This window comes from Batrachochytrium dendrobatidis (genome assembly GCF_000203795.2).
Source record: "Batrachochytrium dendrobatidis JAM81 unplaced genomic scaffold BATDEscaffold_6, whole genome shotgun sequence".
Taxonomy (NCBI): Eukaryota; Fungi; Chytridiomycota; class Chytridiomycetes; order Rhizophydiales; genus Batrachochytrium; species Batrachochytrium dendrobatidis.
The window spans coordinates 1,440,344-1,466,640 of NW_006281104.1; the positions used below are offsets into that span (position 1 = coordinate 1,440,344).

Here is a 26,297-nt window from a genome sequence, read left to right on the forward strand (position 1 = left end):
ACTAGCAGCTGACTATCAGACGGGAGCTTGAATAAATGATGTAAGCCAGGTTGCAAGTAGAATTCAAGCTTACCATCAAATATTCCCAATAGGATGGACCCATTTTGTAATTCCAGACTGACATGACGGTCCTCTGTTGGGTCATTTGAAGCTAGTTCGCACTTGTCAATTCGAATGGCAGCAGTTTCACTACTGTCTGGCTTGAAAAATGTTTCGCCTAGTTGTAAACGAAGATCAATGTCTTCTACTGTCATGTCAGGAATTCCGGGAGGGAGCATGTATCCTGAGGGATATGTTTGAGCTTCAGATGCAGTGGCCACATACTTGTTGAATCCAGCCAGTTGAGCCAGTTGATCCGATTGTCTGGTCCTATACAAAGACAATTGTCTGTTGGAAGTAGTGATGCAGGATGCAGCCAAAGGAGTACCCATATTAAAATACTGAGCATTGTATGATCTGTAAAGATGGTTTTTTATAGCATGTCTTGTAATCAATGAAGTTGATGCATGATTGAAAGCAGATGTGAAACCAGTTATATGTGCAAGCATTGTCTTGGTCTTGGAATAGGGTCTGACTGGAATGAGTACTCTGTTATACATGGTCTATTATTAAAAATAGAAGAGTTTAATATGGAAATAAAGTGAATTCAGATGATGCTACTGCTCAACAGTACTGATTCTGATTTGAAGTTGGGTTAAAAAGTTGATGCGATGTTCGTTCACGTAAAATAAATTATTATTTTGCATTGATTCAATCTTGTAAAATAATGTCTAGAATTAAATGAGTCAAGAATGTTCATTCAATATTGTTGCTCAGAAACCCTTAGGGTTTTATTTTAGGTAAATGGCTGTAATCGAGTAAAATACATTCCAAGTTGACACAGAAATAAACTAGATTTACTCCAAGCTGTGTGTTTTTATACAGCAGTCATTCCATTTACAAAGTGAGTTTATAAACCAAAAGTGGATTAAAATACATTAAACTACATTGATTTTTTGTTTAAATTGCAAGTTACAACCAGAATCTAAACACATGGTCATTGAACAACCAGAATCTAAACAGTATTTTCATGGCACGATACAAGTTTAAAAGAATGAATGAGTTGATACTGAACAGCCATCTGTTTAGAAGCCCCAATTTATCCTTAAAACACGAACCCTTTGCAAGCATCTGAATTCTCAATTAATAACTAGTTTCCAGTCAACTCGTTTGTCTGCAACTATCATTGTTTCAATTCTACTCGACTTTTTGAGTTATTATACTGTCATTATCGACTGCATTATCGTTTCTAAACACTAATAACAAAAGGTCGTTTTTATCATTCGACTACAAGTGTCGATATTCACAAATCACTGAGCAATTAGCGTATATTCGACTTGATAATCAGCACTATCCAGTACCTGCTAGTCATCTTCACATAGAACCAGCATTACTAGATACTTGTAAACCATATTTTCTGTCCTAGTATTCTATATTCGACCTTGTTTCCAACTGCATCGTAGTTATTCCATACCAAACATCTATTCTACAAACAACCCAACTTTGTTCTCTCAACTATACATATGACTGGAGGAGTAATATCTAGCGACATTCCGTCATGGTACCAACCAGTCGGAGTATCACTTGCTCTTATATCAGGATTCTTTATCGGTGTCAGTCTGATTCTACAGAAAAAAGGCCTTTTGCAAACTAAAGATGCCGCCTTGGAACAAGGAAACGAGCACGCTTATCTCAAGAGTTCTTTATGGTGGATCGGCATGGCTTGCAGTTGAGTACCCAAGCAGTGTTTCATATTCATACCAAACTGATGACTTGCAACAGACACTTTTCTATTAGAGTCTTGCTGATCGTCAGGATTATTCACAGCTGTATTCATGTACAAACACTTGCATGTCATTGTAGTCTTGTTTTACTTTGGAATAGACTGGCTGAATATTCCTTGCGCCTTTCACTAGACATGGATTGGATTGCTGTTTAATTGACATGACCAATCCTTTAATCAACACATTCGTCATAGATACACACAAACTATCCCTTTCTCACTTTTGACATAGCCATACACTGCATAATCACCACATTCAAATCCAGATATTGGGCTTGATTCTTGTCAAGTCTACAGACTCTGCTTGGCTGTGTTCTAATCTTATAATTTGCGTTCTAGTTTTAAAAAACTGAAATTGCATATTCAGGAATGCAACTATACATGCCAATAATCAGGACAAATACCAAGACAATATTGTCCAGTAAATTTAGTGGAAATATTTCACAACTGGCTGTTTATGTATTGAATTCTAGTGTTTCACTTTACGTGAACAAGACTGCAAATAATTGTATTTCTCAATACGATTTGTTTTAAATGGACTATTCATTATCAATCTTGTATTTTACTAATTACATGCCATGTGTTTACATCTTGATTTTCTTATTGTTTTAGTGGCCATGGGTGAAGTATCTAATTTTGGTGCATATGCATTCGCGCCTACAATTCTTGTTACCCCACTTGGAGCCATCAGCGTTGTTGTCAGGTATGATATATTACAGATGTATTCATGTAAATGGACCACTTTATTCTGTCTTGAATTGGAAAATGTTTGAATATTCGTCACGCTTTCCTACTAGAGATGATTGTGTATGCATTATATGGTGAACACAATCATCTCTTTTATCAAACTCATCCCTGGTGTCGTCAATCAAACTCCTTTGCTGTATCTCAAAATATCATGTTTTAGTTTAAAATCAAAAAAATTGCAGCTGTTGTTTCATGCCAGTCACCAATAGACATACCTGTGAACTTGTCAGAATACAATGCTGTTCAATGATTTGGGAAAAACTGACATTGACTATTTCGTCAAACTGTTTGTTGTGTCACACCCTTATTTAGACATGCTTGATTTAATCTTGATACTACTTTACAACATGTATCAGTACTTGATAGATATATCGCTTTTTGTAAACTAACTATTCTGCTCAATAATCTAGTGCAATTTTATCCATTGTGTTTTTAAAAGAAAAACTCAATTTTTCTGGCACTGCAGGAATTTGTCTATGCGTTATTGGTGCAACCATTATTGTGCTACACGGCCCTTCATCTACTGCAACTGAAACCATTCCTGCATTTATCTACTTTGTAATGGCTCCAGGTATATAGGATTGTGGCAGTTTGTAACAAGATTGTTTGAATCTTGATTGCATGTGAATAACAGTTTTTGATTTGGATCAAACTATCATGTTAGGGTTTTTAACATACTCGTGTGTGTCGCTTGTGTTTGTCTTGTACATGATTTTTCATATTGGCCCTAGATATGGCCATGTTCATCCAATCGTGTATATTTCAATCACATCCATTGTAGGATCATTTCTTGTCAATGCAGCCCAAGGTATACTAATTTGTTGATTGTTTTTCTAATTTGTTATTGATTTCCCTACTGTTTGTGCAAATCGAAACATATTTTAGGATTTGGATCTTCGTTTGTATACAGTTTGCGACACTGGGAAGCTGATAATCAATTCGTACAATGGCCCATCTACCCACTTTTTGTGTTTATTGTCATTACTGTGATTATCCAGGTCAATTATCTCAACAAGTCTCTATCCTATTTTTCGACATCCATTGTTACTCCAGTCTACTTTGTGTTTTTCTCTAGTGCTACACTCACAACATCAGCAGTACTATATCAAGGTTTCAATGTCGCTACAGTGATTGATGGAATCTCAATCATACTTGGATTTGTAGTGATTGTGATTGGTGTGTCGTTGTTGTTTCAATATAATTTGAAGCTCAACAAAATGCAAGTGCGGTTTGTGGAAGATATTAATGATGCCGAGGTAGATGACGAAGAACAGCAAGGGGATCAGAATCCTTTGAAATTGATGGCGGAAAGTTTTCCTTTGAACCCAAAGCCTAAAGGGTCTACGTTACCTCGTACTAGTGCTTCGGGTAATTCGCGCAATGCCAATGGTCATACTGATGGTAATGAACTTTGGCATGACGAAGCTGGTGGATCTGGTGCTGCTAGAACATATGTGCGACACGAAAGTATGCCAAGGATGAACATGGTTCATGCACCAATTGGTGGAAACGTTGGACTTGTTCAACAAGCCGTTACAAATGCTGAATCGATGGGCGTACATTCCATTCCACCTTTGACTGATTTTGCACTAGTAAAAAACGATGGAGAAATCCCGGTATTCTATAAACAACAAGTGCAGCTCCAACAGCCCCCACCAGCACATCCTGCCATTAATAGTGGGCTAGTTGGACAGCAGCTCCAACAACAGCATCTGGAACAATATCATATCCAGCAACGCGACCAGGAGCAACAGGTGATACGAGGTCAATTTCAGGGAGCGGCAATGACAGGTGATGAAATCTGGCCTCTACCATCATCATCACAACCCAGTCATGGAAATATCTATTTTCCGACTCCACCTACAGGGCCACTTGAGCAGATAAATCCTCGCTCTAATTCAGCGAGGGGTCAATCTTCACCTCCAGGATCTGCTACACTTTCTGGAGTGAATTCTGCTGGGATGTCACCGACTCGAAAACATATGGTTCATCCATCGATTGATTCTACAGCACAGTCTCTACAACAGCAGTCTTCAAACCTTGCACCAGTTGTACCTGGCATGATAAAATCTACACAACCCTTGACATCTTCAGATCAAGCGGCACTGGTGATGCAACATTTTGAGCCGCCAATCCCATCATCCATATTACAACCTTACTCGACGGGAGATAGTGCTTCAAGCTCGTTTGTTTTTGAAGAAGATGATGGCGAATCACAATTGGCAGGAAGTGGACGAGAATTAATTCATCACTCGCATCCTGGCGTGTCACCGCTTAGTGGTGAGCATATGGGGTTTCACAATAGTATAGAAGATCGCAACGAGGATCTAGAGCAATACACATCAAAAGAGTTGCATCAGAACATGGGTGGATCTGAGCTTAATAGAACCGGCAATGGTGATCGATTGAATCCAAATTGGCATCCTCCAACTCATGCTACTACAACTGACGGTGGGGTAGCTACCGTTTCCAACAAGCTGTACAATGGATATTAAACGGTCATGTCGATTTTCTTTAGATACCATTTTCTTTTAATACTGTAGCCAGACGTTTCTGTAGCTCATGATTTAATCCGATGTTTTTACTGTTTTAATTGTATTATCGGTCTACTTTCTTTTTGATTAATCACTGCCTTGTCTAGGCACCAACAATATAGTCTACAGCCTCACTTTTAGGTTATACTATTCAACCCTACTGTATATACTTGCAAGGTGTACGGCAAGTATAACAAACCAGACATTTAAATAATAAATTCAACATGCATTCAGTGTTTATTTACCAGCATCAAGTATAATTCAAAAGAGAATTAAATATCTAAAAAAAGATTCCAAAGTCCTTTGAGGTACCCAACGATTTCATTGGGACCCAATTTGGACTCTCCGAATACACGATCGACAAATGTGATTGGAATCTCGCCAATGGTGTAGTTTAGCTGCCTGGCTCGTACCATCATTTCCATTTGAAACACATAACCTTTTGAAACAGTATGTTGAATCAAATCCTTCAAGACATGTTTTTTATAAAGCCTATACACAAAGTTAATGAGATGATTAGAATGAATAAACAGATGCAAAAAGATACCTGAAACTTCCAGTGAGATCTGAAACGCCTGGATTAAGCATGATATCAGCCAAGTAGTTTGCTACACGAGATGTAAGCTTACGCTTTAGATCCCAACCATACACACCACCGCCATGAACATATCTTGTTCCAGTCACCACATCCAAGTTATGACGTTGCTGTTTCCTACAGTTTGATGTTCAAATGATTAAGAATGAAGCCAAACCGACACATTAAATGTATAGAATCTTACTTGATGAATTCAGGAATGAATTTGGGCTAATAGCAACATGATTAATACACAATACGATTCAAGTGTAAAGATGAATTGAGATTCAAGTCAAGGTTGAACCTTACATGATGTGACATGTCAGCATCCATGATAAAGACAAAGTTTCCAGTAGAGCTTTCAATACCATGAACATAAGCAGTTCCCAATCCAAGTTTTCCAGCACGAGGACGAAGAAGAATCCTATCTGTGCCATACACTTTCTCCAACTGCCTAGCGACTTGAATTGTATTATCAGGCGAGTTATCATCAATAATGATGATTTCATAGTCCAATCCACTAAAACGAATTCAATCCAAACATCAATACATATTAACAACAAGAACAATTGATGTCGACTTACGCCTCAGTGAAAGCCTTGACTAACATCCAAACAATGATGGGCAGATTCTGACGTTCATTGTAAGTGGGAAGCAAGACAGAATATTTGTTTTCATTCGAATAAGAAGAATTGTGTTTGGAAGTCATTGAAACAGCGTCCAATGGAATGACAATTTGATAATCGTCGTTATCGTATGAATTCAAGTTCATTCGGTCAACTTTAAAAACGATTTTATCGGAAAACCTGCGCGTAGAATCATCGTTGATTATCTCGTTAATCATCGTTGATTATCTCGTTAATTATTGTTAATTCAACCATCACATTCAAACAGTAAAGAAACTGCAGTTCAATTGATTCAAAACAATCTTGTTTTTCCATTTCTATAAACAACCGTCTTATCCTCAGGCAAATCAAGTCTTGAATTTAGTCAAAAGTTCAACTTTATCTTTGGATTTAGTCTGGACAATACAATGCCTCGTTTAAATCAGTCTCGTCAGAAACATCAATCCAAAACAATGCTTCAAAGCCAGCATATTCCGTTCTTACAGCAATGGCGAGGAAGAACAAGACCATTGCTCATTGAGCCTGAACTCAATGTAAACCATGTATGTTGCCTGATTTAATTCATATCTGCATCCAGGTTTCATTAACCAATCTGTTTGTCGTATTCTTAAGTTGAAACCAATTAAACAGCCATTGGATTCACAGTCGAATCAACCAGTGCTTTATCCTACATGGTGGGGCCATGAAGAGCATGTCGTTGCTTGTTCTATCAATGATAGTTCGGTTCGTATTCAACGTCGGCATTCAGAGTTATTTGACCGACAATCCACTTTGAATGCATCTCATGCTATTCATAATGACAGTGTAACCAATTCTGTAAAACAAGTTCAAAGAATGAGTCTTTTAAAGAAAACTAGATCCAATATTCCTGCTGGTGTTGAAACTAAACCATTACCAAGTGAAGCATGGGCACCATTACCAGATCCAAAATCTTGTAAGTCCAGTCCAATCTATATTATTAGCCCAACAACTCATACTGATGTTGTATACGATTGTCCAATGCAATGTAGTTCCAAAACGCACTATTGATGAGTTCACACAGACCGATACAGTCAGGATTGTAGATCGTGAAATAGATGATTTGGTAGATGCATTTAATCAGACTCGACTGCATAGAACTTCTGCTCCATATCTTGGACATACCAATTCTATTTATCCGTCATCTTGTTTTATTGAGAGATCTGATATTCGTCATAGTGCATCCTCTCCTATTTTAAAATCTGAATCTCCCATTCGACACGGCACTGCGGGATACAATACGTTCATTCCTTTTGATGCTCAGCAAAGTCCTACACGAGATGTTGGTGAAGAATCAATGATGACTAGACCATCCAAGTATGCCGACACTAGTGCAAAAAACGATCCTCACATACTCAAGTCTGAGCCTTTGAGTAGTCCACCATTGACAAAAAAGATTCAATCGCCTGTTTCTTTTGTTGTTCCTTTGAGTCCAGTCAATTTATTTTCTGCCAACACATCATTTCACGCATGTAAGCAATTTGGGTTGATTGAGTGGTACGGTTTTGTTCATGTACTGATAACATGTTTGATTTAGCACCAACTAAACGCCGATCATCTCGTCGACCCACTTCATTGAACACAAAGAATTCGTATGGGAAATATCCTGATCATTCTTCATTTAATCGATATGATCAATCACCCCTCAGTTCAGTTGGACATCAATCCTTTACATATCCTCAGCCGTCACCCAAGAGGACATCAAGTCCAACACGCGATGGTTTAACTTACAGTCAATTCGACCATAGTATTACACGATCTCGAAAGTCACCTACAAGGAATGGTGAGCAAAATCGATCTCTTTCCGAGAGTCGTTTTTCTCGATCTCCGAGTCCATTAAAATACAGATCTGAAATGACCCCATCACGGTATACACCAACGATAAACACAGCAGCATCGACATCCAAACCCTACTCTCAAGGATCACGAAGCGTACAAAGTACTTCTTCAACTCGACATCATACTGAACCAGGAGTCATGCAGTTGGTGGATACATTTTTAGCGAGTAGTTTTATCCAGTTTTTAGACACATCGGGCATCAATGCCAAGGTAGATATGACGTTTTTGGATCATGCGTGTAGCGATGCAGCTAGTTTTGTTACTGCTGATGCATCCATGAACGAAGTCCATCAAAATCTTCCATTTTAATAGTCCCATTACACAGTTTCTGAATATATTGATCAAATAAATAGACAACTGACTGCCATACTCGTGTACAATCGAATATTGAACAAGGGTATTGGACTTGTCAAATAATGGATGCCAAAACCGTGCCATTCCAACTCTTTAGTTGACTGGAAGGAAACAACAGTTGCATTCCTGAAATATGAAATCTAGGTTTGATTTCAAACTTGGTAAATCAAAAAGATCAGTTTCTAATAGAAAAGCGTAACGAATATTTGGCTATAGTTTATTTCAAAGCAAAATCATCACTGCAAGATAAATACAAGTGTTTCATTTTACGTGAATACAGCTAATTCAAAATGTTGCTGGATAGTCGTGTACAATTGCAACCCATTCGACGAGTTTCTGAATTGAAAAAATCTATCTCTGATGAGTTCGACGTCGCTTGTAATTCCTCGATGCACTCGAAGACGATGAGCTGGAGTCAGAGTCAGAACTTGAACTACTTCCGGAACTGCTTTCAGAACTGCTTCCAGAACTACTTTCGGAGCTACTTCCAGAACTACTTCCAGAACTTGAACTCGAACTAGAATCGCTACTAGATCCTGAAGATTTACTACTGTTTCTATCACTCGATGAAGAGGATGATGACGAAGAAGAAGAAGATCGACGACTAGCATGTCGTTTATGAGCATTTTGTTTTAAAATACGATCTGCCAACCCTTTGCGAACAGCCAAAAGTTTAGCAGACGTAGACGGACTCATTTCATCATGAGTGGATTTTGATTCAGTAGAATTAGACTTGTTTTTTTGTTTCATGAGTTGAGTTCTTGATGGACGAGAAAAGTAGGGCAATGTAGTTGATTTGCATTGATAAGTCCAATGGTCTGAACTGAGACATCGCTGACATTGATTGCGAGAGGATGCGGAAGCAGCAGTTATTGCAGAACGAGCTCCCATTCCAGGTCTAGCTGTCCTAATCTGAGATAGAGAGTCTACTCTCACTTCTTGAGAGAACATTTAAATAGCAGTTTGAGTGATGGTCAGGCAATTATCGCTTGCTTAATGTCAACTCATCACGTGTAATTGCTCACGTGATGAATTCACAATTTAGCTTTATTCAACTGGTGTTTGATACTGTTTAATACGATCTGTTAACCTGCCAAGAAATTTCAATGTCTGTTAATATACAGATTCTAATGTGAATACTCACAAACCATTATATCAATCAAACAACACCATCAAAGACTTTTTATCGGCCTCGCTAGAGATTTATGTGATGATCCAGTTTGAGATTTAATTTTCGAGATTTATTCTTGGTTAAGCAAAATACTACAATACATGAACGAACAGCAACAACCACTTATTAAAAGTAAACTCTTGTTGAATGCATTCAACTCTACAAACTCTTTTCATCACCACACACATAGGGATATAAGTAATCACATGTGTAGTCATTCCGAGGGTTCTTTGGGAATAGAGATTTGGAATGTAGGCGGACATTTGACTGAAGTACTTTACATGCGAGCTAGTAAGCATACTTCTAGTATCAAGCATGTGGCCATATTATATCCAGGTAAACCTTTATGTAAACTTTATTGATTGAAACTGGTTTTGGGTTTTCATTGTATATCACTTCATTGTCCATAACTAATCCAATCTGGACAAATCGCATTCAATTGCTATAGGAAATCCTGGAATCATTCAATACTATCAACAGTATGCTGAAGCATTGTATCGTCACTTTGATGGGGAGCTTGAAATTGTTGGTTGTTCTTATTTGGGTCACGCATCTTATATCGCAAACAACGATAACAAGATCTACAGCCTTGATGACCAAATTACACACAAGGTATTATTTTTTGATGTCGTCAAGGCTCAATATCCAGCATCGACAAACTTTATTCTCATTGGCCATTCTCTTGGAACCTACATGTCTCTTAAAGTCTTGTCTTTTCGTCAAGACTGTTCGATTGTAAAGATTGTTGCATTGTTTCCTACATTGCATTCCATGAGTGCATCTCCAAATGGTCGAAAAGCAAGTGTATATACATTTCCTCCTATTCGATATGTTACTCGACAGGTTATATCGTGTATCGTGTCGATTCTTCCTCGCAATCTGCTTTTTTTGTTGGTTAGTGCGCTGACAGGCATCCATGGTCCAGTACTGTATATTACGACCAATATGTTGACATCTTCCACAAATACTGCAAATGTGCTTTACCTTGGTGCTTGCGAAATGCACCAGATTCGTGATTTAAACGACCTGGATGTGATTTCCACTCATGCAGACAAGTTTATCATGTACTATGGGGTGGACGATGGATGGTCTCCTGTTGAGCATTATCAAGATATGTCTAGAAAGGTTCCTGCAGCCAAAGTGATGCTGTGTGAAAAAAGTGTACCGCATTCGTTTGTTGTTGAACACTCTGGTTTGATGGCAAAGCTATCGTTTGAATGGTTGCGGGATCTTGTATTGCAGCAGTAGTGATTTTCACGAAGCTGGTGATAAAGGGCGTGAAGACGAGAAACATAAATAAAAAATTGTCAGCAACCATCATTCTTGGTAGTGCTCCTTTACAAACATTGGTAGATTGCTGATTTGAATGACAGAAGCATCCATCACTCATATCTCCTGTATCATGGCAGCAATCTGGTTTATTGACACGGTCAGTCTACTAAACGATCTACAGTTCCTTTCAATTAAATATAGAACAACGCTTCACTTTTAGTCTGGTGGTGGCTACTTGCCAAACTTGGTGTTGGTCTTGTTCTGACAAAGTGTTGGTGTTCCACCTACATAATCTACACTAGTCTAAACCAGTTCTACAATGCTACGGTCAAAGACTCTTGCTTTTTTCAAATACTGTAACAGCTGTTTGATGTCATCAATGTTTTTGAAATATAATCAGATTAGTTGTTGAAATAGTTTTTGGTGATCAACTTGGAAGCATATTATGCTTGTATTTTTTAAAATTTACGCCACAAACTTGCGTTTTATCATATATCGAGATGTGAAAGTGTATGCATATCTAAATCCACACAACAATACATTTGCTGATTTAGATATTCGTCATTAAGAGATAAGATTGCGGCATAGTCCTGTTGCTTTTCATGTTCATTATAAAATACCAAGTGGCGACATACTCGACTTTCAGTTGACTGAATGTATACATCATTTCTAGTAAAAAAATCAGATAGAGCTACAAACTGTCAATTTATTGATAGGGTTACTCTGAGTTGGCACATGTTGATATTTTCAATCTATATGCATTCAATCTTTGACATTCAAAGAACGAATATAAGCTTTCTATGATGTAGCACATGGCTTGGTTAAAACATTGACGCGTTTCAAAACAGACTGAATGCGAGAAGCCACCAACAATCACTTGTGCCATCAATAAAATCTCAAACCATCTATTTGGTGTTGTCTACATCTCACATGTGCTGTTTATTTGGCCAGAGTTTGACCGCTACTGTTTATTTGAATATTTCTTACCGTCGCCACTAGCCTTTTGACTTTCCCAATTTTTACTGCTTGTATCAACCATTGCTTTTCTTTTTTGGAATTGGTCTTTCAACTTACTCCAAAATCTTACGTTCAAGTTTGCACAGTAGCGCATTCCATTACTATACATTCAACTCCATTTACTTTTGTACACTAGCTGCTCATTAAGCCAGAATAAGACAGGTCGAGATTAATCAACGCTCATCAAAATACAGGATACACTGTAGCCTTATTTCTCATTGACTACTTGCCAATGCAAATAGTGTATAGTACAAGATCAATCATGGGCTTGTATACAATATCCATGTTTTTGGTTACCACATCGATACTGGGTGTAATGAATCCAGTTGTACATGCTGATGTAATTTCCGAATCTACTACGGATACTATTTTCCAATCACTTCGACGCAGAAGTTCTTCCCTTTCATCTAACGAGGTTATATGGAACCATTTTTCTAAAAGGGTATGTATGATGTTTTGATGTGTATGTCACTTGTACAACATGATGGGTTTCCAAGTATATGACAATCGCTCATGAGCTAACTGAAACTTTGGATATGTCAAATGACACGTTTTATCACTAGAGCGAGAATGGTGGCGTATTCGTTGATGATCCAAACTCGAGCTCTTTAAACTCGCAATCTGACGCTAAATCAAAGTCTAAATCCAATGGTGATTCTGAATCTTCAGGATCCGGAAAGGGCAATCAGCCTGATAATCAATCCAATGGTGATTCCGGTTCTTCAGGATCCGGAAAGGGCAATCAGCCTGATAATCAATCCAATGGTGATTCCGGTTCTTCAGGATCCAGAAAGGGCAATCAGCCTGATAATCAATCCAATGGTGATTCCGGTTCTTCAGGATCCAGAAAGGGTAATCAGCCTGATACTCAATCCAACAGTGATTCCGGTTCTTCAGGATCCAGAAAGGGTAATCAGCCTGATACTCAATCCAACAGTGATTCCGGTCCTTCAGGATCCGGAAAGGGCAATCAGCCTGATACTCAATCCAACAGTGATTCCGGTTCTTCAGGATCCAGAAAGGGTAATCAGCCTGATACTCAATCCAACAGTGATTCCGGTTCTTCAGGATCCAGAAAGGGTAATCAGCCTGATACTCAATCCAACAGTGATTCCGGTTCTCCAGGATCAAAAAAGAGCAATCAGCCTGATAATCAATCCAACAACGATTCCGGTTCTCCAGGATCGAAAAAGAGCAATCAGCCTGATAATCAATCCAACAACGATTCCGGTTCTCCAGGATCGAAAAAGAGCAATCAGCCTGATAATCAATCCAACAGTGATTCCGGTTCTCCAGGATCGAAAAAGAGCAATCAGCCTGATACTGAAAAAGCTGATCCATCTACTAAAAATACTAACAAACAACCTATAAATACTCAACCCTCAGTTCCTGAAACCAGTGTGCCAAAGAAACAGAGTAAAAAGGTTACCACGACAACTGTCCAAGCCAAAAAAGTTGATGATACCATAGCTACACCTACAAGAGATCTTCCTACAAGTAAGACTACTAAAATTGTCAAGCCATCCAATCAACCAACATCCATCTTTTCTATCAGCACGACCACAGCCGAACCTAAAAAACAGTCTACATTTACTAATGACGCAGCTCCTAAAGAAACTGATCGTAGCAATTCAGAGATAGTCTTTAATTCAGTAGTTCCCGACAAATTTGATCCACATACTAAACAAGTATCACAATCTGAATTGAACACAATCACTAGCGTGTCTGGTATTTCAAATAGTAATAGCCCAACACCAAGTGTATCTATTACTGCTCCACCATCAGATATTCAGGATGCACTATCTGATACTGAACAAACACTAAGTAGATCATCACTTACTACTACGCCTATTCCATCGCCGAGCAAATCTGAACCATCTCTAGAGACTACTCAACAAATTGCGGTCTCCACTAGCAGTGATGCCGTGTCTGCAGTGAGTACTCGCCATATTGAGTTTATAACTCCATCTGAAGATGTGCCACCGCCTCGACAAACTTCAACCACGGTTAAAGTGATATTGGTTTCAACTAGTCAGATTGCTCCACCAATCAATACTGGCACTCCTGGAAAAGATACTTCTGGAAATGACACTCCTGGAGGCGATACTCCCGGAAAAGGTAATCCTGGAAATGACACTCCTGGAAATACTACTCCTGAACAAACTACTCCTGGAAGCGAACCTCCTAAACAAACTAACCCTGGAAACGAACCTCCTGAACAAACTAACCCTGGAAACGAACCTCCTGTGAGAGATACTCCTAAAAGCGAACCTCCTGTGAGAGATACTCCTAAAAGTGAACCTCCTGTGAAAGATACTCCTAAAAGCGAACCTCCTGTGAGAGATACTCCTAAAAGTGAGCCTCCTGGAAAAGGTGACAAGAAACAAGGTGGAAATCATGGTGATCAAACCGGTACTTCGCCAGATACTGGTGGTACTCGTAATACTCCACCTTCACGTCGTACAGGAGATGAGTTTCCTTTACCCGGGAATAAAAACATTCCTCCTGAAGGTGGTCAGCATGGTGGAACCAACAAGAACCCACCTACTTTACCAGACAATAAAAAGACCCCTGGTACCGGCACTGGAACTGGAACTGGCACTGGCACTGGAACTGGAACTGGTACCGGCACTGGAACTGGAACTGGCACTGGCACTGGCACAAGCAAGAAAACAGGAGCTTCAACACCAATAGTAACAGTGATTCCAGCCAACATTCCCCAAAAAGATGGCAGTCCAAGTATTCCAACAACACAAAAAAAGATCGAGTTACCACAAGGTAAAGACGAATCTTCAAAGCCAATTTCTGGTACGGTTCGGAATAATACTTCTACAGGATCTCGCATGGACACTGATGGAAAAACAGGTCCAGATGATATCACTGTTGAATCTGGCAATTCCAATAGTACATCTTCCGGATCTGGTTCAGTCGGTGGGTCGAATAATGGCTCAAAGGATTCTTCACTCAATTCAGGTTCAAAAAAGATTGGCGGCTTGTCTTTACAAGGAGTCATTATAGTTGTAGTCGGGTCTGTTTTAGTTGTTGCCGGTAGTGTTTTAGTTGTTCGATATCGAAAAGCAATAGTGAGTCGCATTAGTTCAAATGACGAGGAGGCTGGATCTGACTATAAGTTTCCTAAACTTTCTCAATCTCTCGAAACACCCAAAAGCACCTACGATGAAAATGGAGTTGTCGCACCCGTACCAACTATGCTTAACGAGTTTCGTCTGACTCCTATGCCTTTTGTGGAAAAACTTCCACCATTGACAGATACAAAAAGTCGTAGTAATCAAAATGACTACTACAGCACAGAGAGTCTTGCACCACCACCCCACAAGACCAACGACACGAGTGAAAAGGATTCCAAACCAATGTTCAATATGCCCATTTCCACTGGAAAGACTCTTGATGCACTCAAAAACATTCCTGAAATGCAGCGTCTTGATGTTTACAAGGAAACTCAAAACACGGATTTAAATATCGGCACACTCAAAAAGACCCTACGAGTTGTCAACGCTTCAAGCCTTACATCTACGGACAGCAGTCTGCAACCATCCAATTTAAACCCAAATGCCTATGCCCAATATATGGATGAAGCGTTTTCTTACAGCGCAGACACCATTACATCACCAAGACGTAACTTGAACGAGCACTACATGGGTGAGAATTTGAACGAACGGTCGTCTTTTGAATTGGATTTTGATGATGTTATATCGATCCCTTCCCTTCCAAGAGATACAGTGATTCCGCGCGACTCGACTGCGTCAACCAATACTTACTACGGGCACACGTATTCTGGAGCTACTTTTGACTATGATGACTCGCACAGGTCGAATCTATCTAGTGGAATGGACAATCCTCAACAGCTGGCACAGGCAGCTCTGCATGTAGCCAGCATTCCTCATGATTCAAAAAAGAATACGTCGTGGTGTGTCAGTGTCAGTGAAACGGAGTACACTGATGGACGTATGTCAACCCTATCGGCAGCTTTGACTGAAAATATGTAATTTGTTGTTTTGTGAATGCTTATGCATATTATATTTTCATTTACCTCAATAAAATGTTTGAATATTGAGGCACCGAACTACTTTATGAATCTATTAGTTTTAGTGCTATGATTACAAACTGTGCATTTAAAAAAGCAGATTCGTATGATTGACAGTTGTAAATCCCGTCTACATCATTTATTGCTTGCAGTATACGATCTAACAGGTGATTTTCAACTAAACACGTCAGATTCAATACCATTACAGCTGTATTGATGTAGAATGAAACAATACATGTCAAGATACATGATAAACAGTCATGTCTGATTAGTATCAATCTTACTGGACAAGATTGTTTTGTGAACTCGTTATCGACTGGCCTACTCATTCTTGTACAAAAATACAGAGCGAATATTGATATCTCTGTTTCAATGCATTTATTGCATTCCCGAGATATGTTGGACTAGAACGCGACCATGTCTGATATTAGAATAGTGTTTCAATAGAAAAAGTGATCATTTTCCAACAACAACGAATATGTAACGATTGTTTATTCTGAAGCAAAATCGAGTCATTACAAGATCCATACGAGTGGTTCATTTTACGTGAATACGGCTGTAATTGTATTGAGTGAATATGTAGGCATTTGATGTTGGTTTGGTAAAAGACGACTAGTTGTATAAAGAACTGTATTGTTATGTAGTCAAAACAAAGCAACACATGACGCACTACTCGCCACCACATGATTTCTTTAGCAGTAGTGCGCCGTATGGTGAATTTTTTCATGGGATTAAACAGAGGCGCTTTATTGGTTCAAGTCACGACCTGCCATTTGCAATTATCGAGTATGGCCATCAGAAGTTGATATTGGTGGCAAAGTTGCGAAAATTACAAACAGTTGAAGTGTGCACATATTCCAACTGTTTATCAGCTACAGTTTCTTGATTGATAAACGTGAGCTTTTCAGTACTCAAATTATTTTGCAGCCAATTTATACACTTTCCAATCTATCAAAATTCCAACAGAAATATCAAGTGATTGTTAGACCTTGGACTACTTTGCTATTGAAACAAACTTTATCAAACCTAGCCGTCTGTTTTGTATCAATATATTTTCTCGAGCGCACTGGTTTCCTGCACGCTACTCTGTTGATTGTTAGAAACCTGACGCTGTTCGTCAGCACTACATCTAAACTATACATCGAGACTATTACCACACAGCTCGGCAACTCCATTATTCACAAGGCACTCGAGTGCCCTATCCATTCATACTTGTTCCCGCATGATTATCAAGTCGATTCTTTTAGGATGGCTGTTCATCAGTACTTTTGTCAATGCAATTGAACAGTCGAATGCAACATTGCCAGATCCTCTTTTATCGGTATGTTATAGATATTGATCTTGAATGCAACTCATGTAGTCTATTGCCTGTAGGTTGTCAGACGAAATGGTCTGCAGCCGTGATCGTAGTGTTATTGGATAGTAGTGAATGGGCATTGGGGTCATTCACTTGCAACGAGTGCGGTATTCTCTAGTCTACCAATTTGCACTTTGGTCAAGGTTGATTGGCGCCTCTTCAAGCCACCACTCACTATACACCTAGCTGCTCAGTGGAGACTTTGTTGATTGCTACATGACCATCTAATATGGCATATGTCATTGATACTCTCTCACACAGGCTGATGAATCACACCAGCATGACTTTGAGCTCAACGATCTTGTTTGGCCCTTTTCTCTTGTAAAGGAGTTTTAAGATTAAGCAGATATCCAACTTTAAATCAACCCGACTAACTTGCTATTTTTATTACTGTTAGAATAACGCCTCAACACCACTATCCAACATCACCTCTCACTCGAGTACATCTGACCCTCAGACACCAGGATTTTCTGCAGTCATCAACTCTTTTAAACCTATCAATCTTACTCATCCAGATGATAAACTAAATCAATCATCAACTGCAGTTCAAGATCACAGTCATGAATCCGTGACTTTAGATACGAAACTAGCACCAGTGTCTGATGAACTACCCAAGCAATCTATACAGACTTTTGGATTAAAATCGGACAGTTCTCTAGCCCAGTCAGATGGTGATCATATACATTCCAAAGGACCTACAGAACCATTAAACATTGTACCTAGCTCTGTACCCTCACCACCTACTCCTCCACCACTTGATCTTCCACCACCATCCTCTCTTCCACCTCCTCCACCACTTGTCTTTACTCCTCCTCCTCCCCCACCACTTGTCCTTCCCCCTCCACCTTCTCCTTCTCCTCTTCCTCCCCCTCCACCACTTGTCCTTCCACCTCCACCTCCACCACCTTCTCCAAATCCATCGTCTATCGTAGAAAATACTCCAAGCGTACCAACATCTGTACCCAAACCTCCTATTCCAATAGTCTCAATATCAACTTCATCAAATTCACCCACATTCACTCCAATCAATGTGCCGCATCCTAGTCCTGTTGAGCCTAATTCTCGTCCTCCACCTGCATCCAAACCCATTGGACCAATCATCACTCAGATTCCTACTGTTCCAACTCCAAACGTGCCCGTTGGTCCCGTATCACAAATATCTCAAGTAGTAGCGACTGTTTCATCATCTCCTCAACCACAAGTATCATCGGGATCTGATCAGTCTGGTAATTCACCGTCTTCTGGAACTACACACATTCCAATTGTTGTCAGAGCAAGTACTGGTGGTGGTGGTTTAGTAGCAAAATCTGGAAGCAGATTGGAAAATTCAGACGTCAGCGGAGGTTTGTCGTCTGGAGGCAGCACCACTCATAGTAATGGCATTACTGCTGGATCTGGAAATACAAACTCGAATCCTGGTTCATCGAATTCTAATGTTGATGTTGGACCCAATCAATCTGAATTTCCCAAGGCTTCATCTGAGTCTGACAATAATTCTCGTAGTTCTAAATCAAATAGTCTTGGACCTACAGCCATTGTCGGATGTGTAGCTGGCGTAGCTGGTGTTTTGGCTGTTGTTGTCGGGCTGGTGATGGCCAAGAATAGGATGCCTAGTAGCTCTGCAAGTGGTAAATTTATCAAACCACTCCTTCCAAGTTTTGGTGCTACTCCTATTGCCAGTCCCGATCTCCAACACCAACCGGTAGCTCAAACGCACTGCGAGACCATTGATCCATCATCCTCACTTTCTAAAGACCAACATTCAAAAGATTCATACCATCAGCCTCACTATGGTTTAGAAAACAATCACCAGAACCAGAACTTGCCCATGATGAACACAACATCTATATATTCAAACTTTGTTTCGGCTACAGCTGTTGATCCAATGCCTAATCATCCAAATCCTTCCGGCTTGAATGATATGGCAATGCGTTTTTCCAAGATTTCCGAGGTATCCACCGAACCTGCATTATTTACGAGTTCTGGCGAACTTAGCACTGCTGAAAATAGCTTGTTCATGAATGATCACTTTGACCAAAACTACAATGGCTTGCATAGTGGTAGTGACAAGACACTTCCCGAGGAACCCATTTACCAACATGTGCATCTAGAAAAATTTGCAACTCATCCTCAATCACCACAAATCTTCCATTCTCCAACTGATAATTCTGGCGAGCCTGTCCAGATTTATCACTCGTCTTTTGTTTCTGATCCGTCGTCCAATGGCGATTTTACAAACATGGACAGGTCTGGATCGACTGAATATTTGAATGCACCCAACCCTATACGTACCCAACCATCGGCTAGTGCTTCAAGATATCCCAGTCAGAGATCTCATCCTTCCACTATGCTATCTCTTGCAAACCGCAGTCGTGATTCTCTCACTGTCGCTCAAGCTGCACATAACATGTCACACAATAAATTCTCACATTCACAGCGACGACAGTCTCACACACCACTGTCGGCAGCTTCGACTGAGCCAGATATTCGTCCTGAAAACGACAATGTGTCTGCTGCTGCCCTTGCTGTTGCTGCCGCTGCGACTGCTGCCGCATCTCAAGATTCCAACTCTGATCAGTTCTACAAGTACGATTCGTTCATTTCCTACCAGCGCTATAGTGAATATTCCAACGAAAGTCGACTCGAATGAAGATCTCAGTGTTTACTTTTTGTCTATGCATATACTCCAAGGGTATTATGCGTCCATGATTTGAAATTGACAAACTCGATCAAGAATATAAATTCATTTTTCTACAATCCGTTTTTATTTTAATGGTATTTCAAGTTGGTATTTTAAAACAATGTATTGATGGTACACATTATTACATTTATCAATTTATACCAACTCGCAAGTGAATTTGTTTAAATTTGGGTTGCCAACCCAAACACATTTGCTTTGAAAGCGGATCGCATGTTCAGCATTGACATTTAATATACTGAAGCAATATTTAAACTTGAAATGATTTATTGAGTATTTTAGTAACTTGAACACATTTGAATTTTGATAAAGTTGATCCAGTAATAGAATTTACATGCCATTGCTGTCATCAATATTTTTTAAAGTCATATCGTTATTGTCTGGAATTATATTTCCATCAGCATCATCGATATTCTTTAAAGTCGTATCGTTATCGCTTGGAGTTGTATTTCCATCGCCATCATCGTTATTCTTTAAATTTTCATTCTTGTCGCCTGGAGTTGCGTTCCCGTCATCATCATTATGTTGAGCAGTTGGAGTGTTGCTGCTTTTAGCAGGTGGAGTATCGCTAGACTGTTTGTCACTACTTTCACCAACATGTCGTTCACCAACCACGCGGTGAACTACCGCATCGATTGTAGATTCTTTTAATATATCCATTGTCGATTTGGTCATTTTTATAGAAGTCGGAATTTGAGGACTAGGAGGACTAGGAGGGTTAGGAGGACTAGGAGGGGTTAGAGGGGTTTGGTTCATTGGCGGATTCAGTGGTTGCTGGTTTGAATGTTGATTTTGAGAATCATTTGACGAGTGACGATGATCTTCAGAATCATTTGACGAGTGGTGATGATCTTCAGAATCCTGAACTGCATTAATATGAGAGTTACTGTGTTCATGTGTAGCCGAGTGATGCTTAGTCGCTCCACCTCCAGTATGAGTCGGACTCCTTTTATACAATCGACGGGATGGACGTATTGCAAATGGTATTACCGACTCTCGAGTTAAATAATGAAGGCTAGGTTTTTCTAAATCATTATCCAGCTGTTTGATTATGACAGTCATATCATTATCAATGGCTGGTGGTTTAGCATAAACAGATTCTGATTGTTTGGCTGGTGTCACTTGGATCACTAATGCGTTTGTTGAAACTGCCGTAGCAATCGCCCATAAACTAATCCCAGCAATATGCATCCAGCTGTCAAATAATGTCTTTAGTCGAGTACAGTAGATTCAATTAGTGTAAAGTAGTGACTAATGAAAAAAGTGCTGCTTGGCAAAGTTTAAATTGGACTCTATTTAAGAATATGTACAAATATGGATGTTGAGTTTTGTGTTGCTTGAATTGAGTACCTGAAAGCAACAACCACAGACAAGTAGCCATTTTGTGCAAATCGCTATCAGCCTCTACAGCGTCGATTCAAAAGCTTGAAGCTAACATGAGAGGCGTCTTGATATTAGCCGTGACTCACGGTTATTCTTGCCGATATGGTCTAACAAGCTAGAAGAAATCAACATACCACGGCTATATTCAGGTAAAATGGAACACTAGGAGTACAAAAATACATAGTAAGCAATCAGTTTCATGTTGGATTGGTGCCAGTCCCACCACATTTACTGAACAACGTGCTTTAGACTCCTTCAACTCGGCCGGTCGCTGATCATTTCTGTACAAAATACTGTCCAAATGTTCAACACTGCACTCATATCACTGTTCCAATGCATTACACATACTTGTCACTTGTTCAATCTGCAACTTTTTCTTCATATAGATTGATCACTAATGAGCATTGGCTGACCGGCATGGAAACAACTGTTGTATTCCCAAAATATGCAATTATTGGTTTTTGGACTAGATTGTAATTGTATCTGATATTACAACATGACTGAGTGTGCTAGCGCCATGTATTGGTTGTGTAAACCCAGCGTCTACAATCACAATGTATGGTCATAGTTTGTGTAGTGGAGTTTTTCCTTGTTTGGTTGCAGTTTGTAGTAACGACAACTGGAACTGGAACTGGAATTGAACCCAAAATGTAAAATAGTCGCTGCTTCCACATGGTTTACATTGTTAGTTTAGGTTTACCCGACTCTGGACTCGGAAACGACATTGGAATCGTTGTCCAAACACAGTTTTTGATGGTTTTAGCATTCAAACATGTCATTTTACATATGACATGATACGCTATGTCAGAACTTTGTATAATGTATCCAGATTCGACTGGTAATTGACTATATGCTGATGGGTAGCTGCCACCAAATGCATATGCAGTGTATTCATGTGTAATGTATTGGATGTCCGTGTTGAACCTGTTGGACAATATATTGTCATGACGCATCAAATCGCAGATATTTAAACTAAAATCATTGATTTGTTGTGCTGTCTGACTGTATCTATGGTGTTGATCAATGTCAATCAGTAATGCATTTGTATTGGTCATGACTTGTGTGCAGTAATCTGACAGTATCGTGATGTATGATATCATGATCAATGTAAAATATTACTTGATCAAACACGGTAATTGTGGTTGTGATTACAATCTATAATTGGCAGGATATTGGGCGATTTTGTGTGCAATATGGTATACTGCTGCAAATATCATGATTATCACATTCCATTAGTATGTGTGATTATATTGCACCAATCGACCAGTATACGATCACTGCATACATCAACATGTGCATAATGACCATATTGTTGGCATTGTATATTCAACATGTGATACTTGATACACGATAAAGTTGACACTGCGACTGATGTGTGTGATCAGTCAGACTATTGATGCAACTATTGACACCACAATCAACGAGTCAAACCAGTCAAATTGGTCGGATCTGATATCAGCACACATGACTATTGTTGGTATTGGTGTTGCATGTGTCAATACGACATGTCAAGCAAGCTGTATTGTATTGGAAATACAATTGTCAATGTAAAATGATCAGATATAATGCATGTAAATCCAATTTTATTGTAAATTAAACAGAATGACAATTGAATCGGTTGAAACCAATCCAGATTAACATTCAAATCAATTGGGTGGATCGTCACGTCTGGGCTGCCTTACTTTTAAATTTAAAAGGGTTTCCACATATTGGAATAACCACCCTAAACTGGAAGTTTCTCGAACGGGTTGAGCTATAGGTATATGTGTTTCCTCGGATGACGGTTCCTCGGTTAGCGGCTCTGCAGATAATGTGGCAATGTCAGAATTTTCCAGGATCTTGGGAAAATTTTCAGGATTATCGAGTACTTCGTCATATGATGGAGGTTGATTCTCAGAGTCTTCCGAGTCTACCTCATGCTGTTCATGATTCTGCATTGCACTTTCATATGATGGGGGCAAATTTTGAACTTCTTGCTGTGATGAACTTTGAATCTCATTAGCAGATTCAATCGCGAATTCTGTCGATTGTCTCGTTATCAGCTCGTATAATTCGTAGCCAAGGGAAATAGTAATGGATGATAATCCAAAGTTTACATGGAACCTAACTGTCAAGGCTCTTGTAAATCTTTCAAAGAAAAGTAATGCGATTTTTCTTTCTACCCGTCTCATCCTTGACAATGCTGTATCATATTCCGACTCGAGCATATACTTTTGCTTTTCAAGACTGACAAGTTCAGAATTGAGGTTTTCAAGCTCAATTCTAAGGCCATCAAGTGCACTTTTATACTTTGAACCATTGGATTTTTTATAAAATCTACGTATCAACTGCTGATATTCTACACGTAGCTGAGCTACATATCTTTCTTGAGTAGTAACCATATCTCTTTTCGAGTCACGAATTTCCATTGCTTTAATGTATAGTATATATTTTTTACAGTAGTTTCTGATTAAATTTTGATTTTCGACTGTAAATGTATCTAGCTCAAATGTATGTGTAGCATCTGGATCAACAACTTGCATAGATATATATCTAATATTTATAGCATCAGTAGGCGGAGTCGTTGAAAGGCTATATTCAGTACTTGTAGTCGCAGTAGATAGAGTTGTTGAAAGACTATGTTCTGTACTTGCAGTCGTACTGGGAGTAACAGGACTAGCAACAGTGACTGAACAAACAAGCAGGATTGATGTTAATGCAGCAGCTGATAATTTCATTCTATTAGTTTGGTTAGGCAGGTTGTAATGCTGTTCAACAGGTCAATTCTTGGATTGTATTTATGTTTGTTAGAGTGCATAATGTTAAAAGCATGCTGGATGACCGTCCTAAGGAATTATCTTTATTGTCAGGGTTAATGGTGATTTATTGTTACCAAGGTCAAAGTAGCAAAAGGAAGGATCCCTTTATACGGTAATCCGTAGTCTTGATTGGACTATTGCTTGTGTATTCAAATATTGTATGATTAATCAACTGTGGAGTTTTCACCCTTTTTCACCCTAACCCTGACTAGTAAGCCACAATACGGTCAAGTACAGGTCATGTAAACCTGTATGCAATGGGTTTGACATTCGGTTATTAGTTGGTCATCAATGTGTTGTGGTATTGTATGGTTTGCAATTGCAATTGATTGACATGATTCAAACATGTCGTGGTTTAGTGATATTTTGCATTCAACTCGACACAATACACACATGCATGTCAGCATCATCAATTCATACTATGATATCATGTCAACCAAGACTGTGTACAATAATCAGATATAATGCATGCACATACAAATTTATTGTAAATTAAACCATAATGACAATTGAATTGGCTGAAACAAGTCCAGATTAATGTTCAAATCAATGGTTCGCGATCCTCACGTTTGGGTCGCTGAAAGAGTGATTTCAATCCATTCATAGGCTTGGAAAACCCTTTCCGTTTATTGGGGGGCACTTTCTGTTTAGAGGATCCAGGTCCAGATTCTTCATCTGATGATGTTTCCAAATCTTTGTGTTTTCGTTGATCACCAGATTTTCGATGTTTTCGTCGACCACCAGATTTTCGGTCAAGATCCTTGTTTTTTGATGATTGTCGTTCAAGGTAATCTTTAACGGAAGGCATTTCTTTGATAAGATAAGCTTGGCGGATAATTGTTACAACATCCATAGGGGTTCCGAAAACGAGACTCGCAATCTGTTTATCGGTTTCCCATTTTCTTTCTACAAGATAACCAATCTCGGACTGGCACTCCTCAAATTCTTTTCGAAATTTGGCAAGTTTAGATCTTTGTTTTTCAAGATTAAGCTCAGCCTTTCGAATTTTGTCATTGTGTTTTGAACTGTCACCTTTTCCTCGAGGTTTCTTTTTCAGAGTTTCAAGCTTTTTTTTGCAGCCCATTACCACTTCATATTGACTGTCACATCGAGCTTCTAACGGGCCATATTTTTTGCTTTGCCGATCACGATTATTCTGTATCTCTGCGTATTTGTTGAGCAAATACTTGACGCTATCTGGAAGTGAATCAAGATTATCTAGGCCTATACCGCTTGGACTAGGAATTGGCAAGATTCTAGACTCGGTGCTTGTAGTCTTACTGGGTTTAACTGGGCTGGCTGTAGTGACCGAGAAGGCAAGCAAGATTGATGACAATACAGCAACTGCGAGTTTCATTTTACTGTTTTGGTTGATCAAGTTGTAATGTCATTCAACAGGTCGGTTTTTGAACTGTATTTATATCCATTATTGAATAAATAGCATTAAAAGCATATTCCTTGAATAACCGTCCTAAGGGGTTGACTTTATTGTCAGGGTTGAATAGTGATTTGTTATCAATTTCAAACTTTGAAAGGATCTCCCTTTATATGGTATCCGCAATGTTGGTTGAGCCGCTATTTGTCCATACGCTTGAATATCATATGGTTGATTATGCAGTCCCACCCTAAAAATGGCTATGGTCAAGGGTTAGGGTTAAGAAATGAGTATAAACCAAAACTGCAATAAGTTGACACTCGGATATTAGTTGGTCATCAACATGTGCCGTGATATTCCATGTTTGTTAAAGTAGCAAGTGATTGGCATGATTCAACGTACAAGTAGTGTATAATGAGCATCGGATGATACTGTTTTACTTGAACAAGAGTGCTAAATCCGTTGGAATAATTGTAATTTAGTCGTCTATTTCTGTACTACATTTTACACCCTCATTGTTACACAACATCAAATGTCTGCAAAAAACAGCTGGAAATGGAATGCGTTTGTAGGAATACAAAACACCATACACAAGATGACAGCAGTATTGCATACATACAAATCAAAGTATGATATCATGACTGCCAACGGATTGATTGAAAACAAC

At 39.1% G+C, this 26,297-nt stretch overlaps 10 protein-coding genes across 10 annotated transcripts; 4 read left to right on the top strand and 6 right to left on the bottom strand.

Annotated features, from left to right (window-relative positions):
* Nucleotides 1–1,562: 1,562 nt before the first annotated feature.
* Nucleotides 1,563–3,759, top strand: BATDEDRAFT_11544 (uncharacterized protein; the record flags this gene model as incomplete). The annotated part of the gene is made up of 5 exons (XM_006678804.1): nt 1,563–1,767; nt 2,435–2,525; nt 2,980–3,140; nt 3,234–3,377; nt 3,455–3,759. Coding segments are annotated over 5 exons (906 nt in total), but the record flags the coding sequence as incomplete, so codon positions are not given.
* A 1,616-nt stretch (nt 3,760–5,375) lies between these two features.
* On the bottom strand, nt 5,376–6,386 carry BATDEDRAFT_11331 (dolichyl-phosphate beta-D-mannosyltransferase; the record flags this gene model as incomplete). The annotated part of the gene is made up of 5 exons (XM_006678779.1): nt 5,376–5,595; nt 5,651–5,815; nt 5,883–5,908; nt 5,987–6,197; nt 6,262–6,386. The coding sequence occupies 5 exons, from the start codon at nt 6,384–6,386 to the stop codon at nt 5,376–5,378; spliced, it is 747 nt and encodes a 248-aa protein (XP_006678842.1).
* A 324-nt stretch (nt 6,387–6,710) lies between these two features.
* BATDEDRAFT_89006 (uncharacterized protein) lies at nt 6,711–8,469 on the top strand (the record flags this gene model as incomplete). The annotated part of the gene is made up of 4 exons (XM_006679173.1): nt 6,711–6,845; nt 6,934–7,237; nt 7,314–7,793; nt 7,859–8,469. The coding sequence occupies 4 exons, from the start codon at nt 6,711–6,713 to the stop codon at nt 8,467–8,469; spliced, it is 1,530 nt and encodes a 509-aa protein (XP_006679236.1).
* A 396-nt stretch (nt 8,470–8,865) lies between these two features.
* Nucleotides 8,866–9,465, bottom strand: BATDEDRAFT_88709 (uncharacterized protein; the record flags this gene model as incomplete). The annotated part of the gene is made up of 1 exon (XM_006679260.1): nt 8,866–9,465. One exon carries the CDS (start codon nt 9,463–9,465, stop codon nt 8,866–8,868), a length of 600 nt encoding a protein of 199 aa, XP_006679323.1.
* A 321-nt stretch (nt 9,466–9,786) lies between these two features.
* On the top strand, nt 9,787–10,933 carry BATDEDRAFT_25238 (bifunctional triacylglycerol lipase/ester hydrolase; the record flags this gene model as incomplete). Its single annotated transcript, XM_006679001.1, has 2 exons — nt 9,787–10,021; nt 10,134–10,933. The coding sequence occupies 2 exons, from the start codon at nt 9,787–9,789 to the stop codon at nt 10,931–10,933; spliced, it is 1,035 nt and encodes a 344-aa protein (XP_006679064.1).
* Nucleotides 10,934–13,610: 2,677 nt separating this feature from the next.
* On the bottom strand, nt 13,611–14,734 carry BATDEDRAFT_88703 (uncharacterized protein). Its single transcript, XM_006679261.1, has 2 exons — nt 14,528–14,734; nt 13,611–14,308 (listed from the first exon to the last, which is right to left on the bottom strand). Exons 1-2 carry the CDS (start codon nt 14,688–14,690, stop codon nt 14,007–14,009), a joined length of 465 nt encoding a protein of 154 aa, XP_006679324.1. The 5' UTR covers nt 14,691–14,734; the 3' UTR covers nt 13,611–14,006.
* A 1,946-nt stretch (nt 14,735–16,680) lies between these two features.
* BATDEDRAFT_35169 (uncharacterized protein) lies at nt 16,681–20,131 on the top strand (the record flags this gene model as incomplete). The annotated part of the gene is made up of 3 exons (XM_006679067.1): nt 16,681–16,863; nt 17,254–17,340; nt 17,774–20,131. 3 exons carry the CDS (start codon nt 16,681–16,683, stop codon nt 20,024–20,026), a joined length of 2,523 nt encoding a protein of 840 aa, XP_006679130.1. The 3' UTR covers nt 20,027–20,131.
* A 273-nt stretch (nt 20,132–20,404) lies between these two features.
* BATDEDRAFT_25241 (uncharacterized protein) lies at nt 20,405–21,639 on the bottom strand (the record flags this gene model as incomplete). The annotated part of the gene is made up of 2 exons (XM_006679002.1): nt 20,405–21,283; nt 21,592–21,639. 2 exons carry the CDS (start codon nt 21,637–21,639, stop codon nt 20,405–20,407), a joined length of 927 nt encoding a protein of 308 aa, XP_006679065.1.
* A 1,464-nt stretch (nt 21,640–23,103) lies between these two features.
* BATDEDRAFT_25242 (uncharacterized protein) lies at nt 23,104–24,174 on the bottom strand (the record flags this gene model as incomplete). Its single annotated transcript, XM_006679003.1, has 1 exon — nt 23,104–24,174. The coding sequence occupies one exon, from the start codon at nt 24,172–24,174 to the stop codon at nt 23,104–23,106; it is 1,071 nt and encodes a 356-aa protein (XP_006679066.1).
* A 622-nt stretch (nt 24,175–24,796) lies between these two features.
* Nucleotides 24,797–25,612, bottom strand: BATDEDRAFT_88707 (uncharacterized protein; the record flags this gene model as incomplete). Its single annotated transcript, XM_006679262.1, has 1 exon — nt 24,797–25,612. One exon carries the CDS (start codon nt 25,610–25,612, stop codon nt 24,797–24,799), a length of 816 nt encoding a protein of 271 aa, XP_006679325.1.
* Between the last annotated feature and the right edge of the window lie 685 nt (nt 25,613–26,297).

Bases quoted from the DNA above. Each gene is read 5' to 3' on its own strand.
- BATDEDRAFT_88703 (XM_006679261.1), bottom strand. From the start codon at position 14,690: ATGTTGGCTGGAATCACTGTTACTATTGGTGTTGAAGCTCCTGTTTTC. The intron at 14,309-14,527 runs GTAAAGTAGGTG...TATCTCTCACAG, and splicing joins AGGGGTCTTTTTATTGTCTG to GAGGTTCGCTTTTAGGAGTA.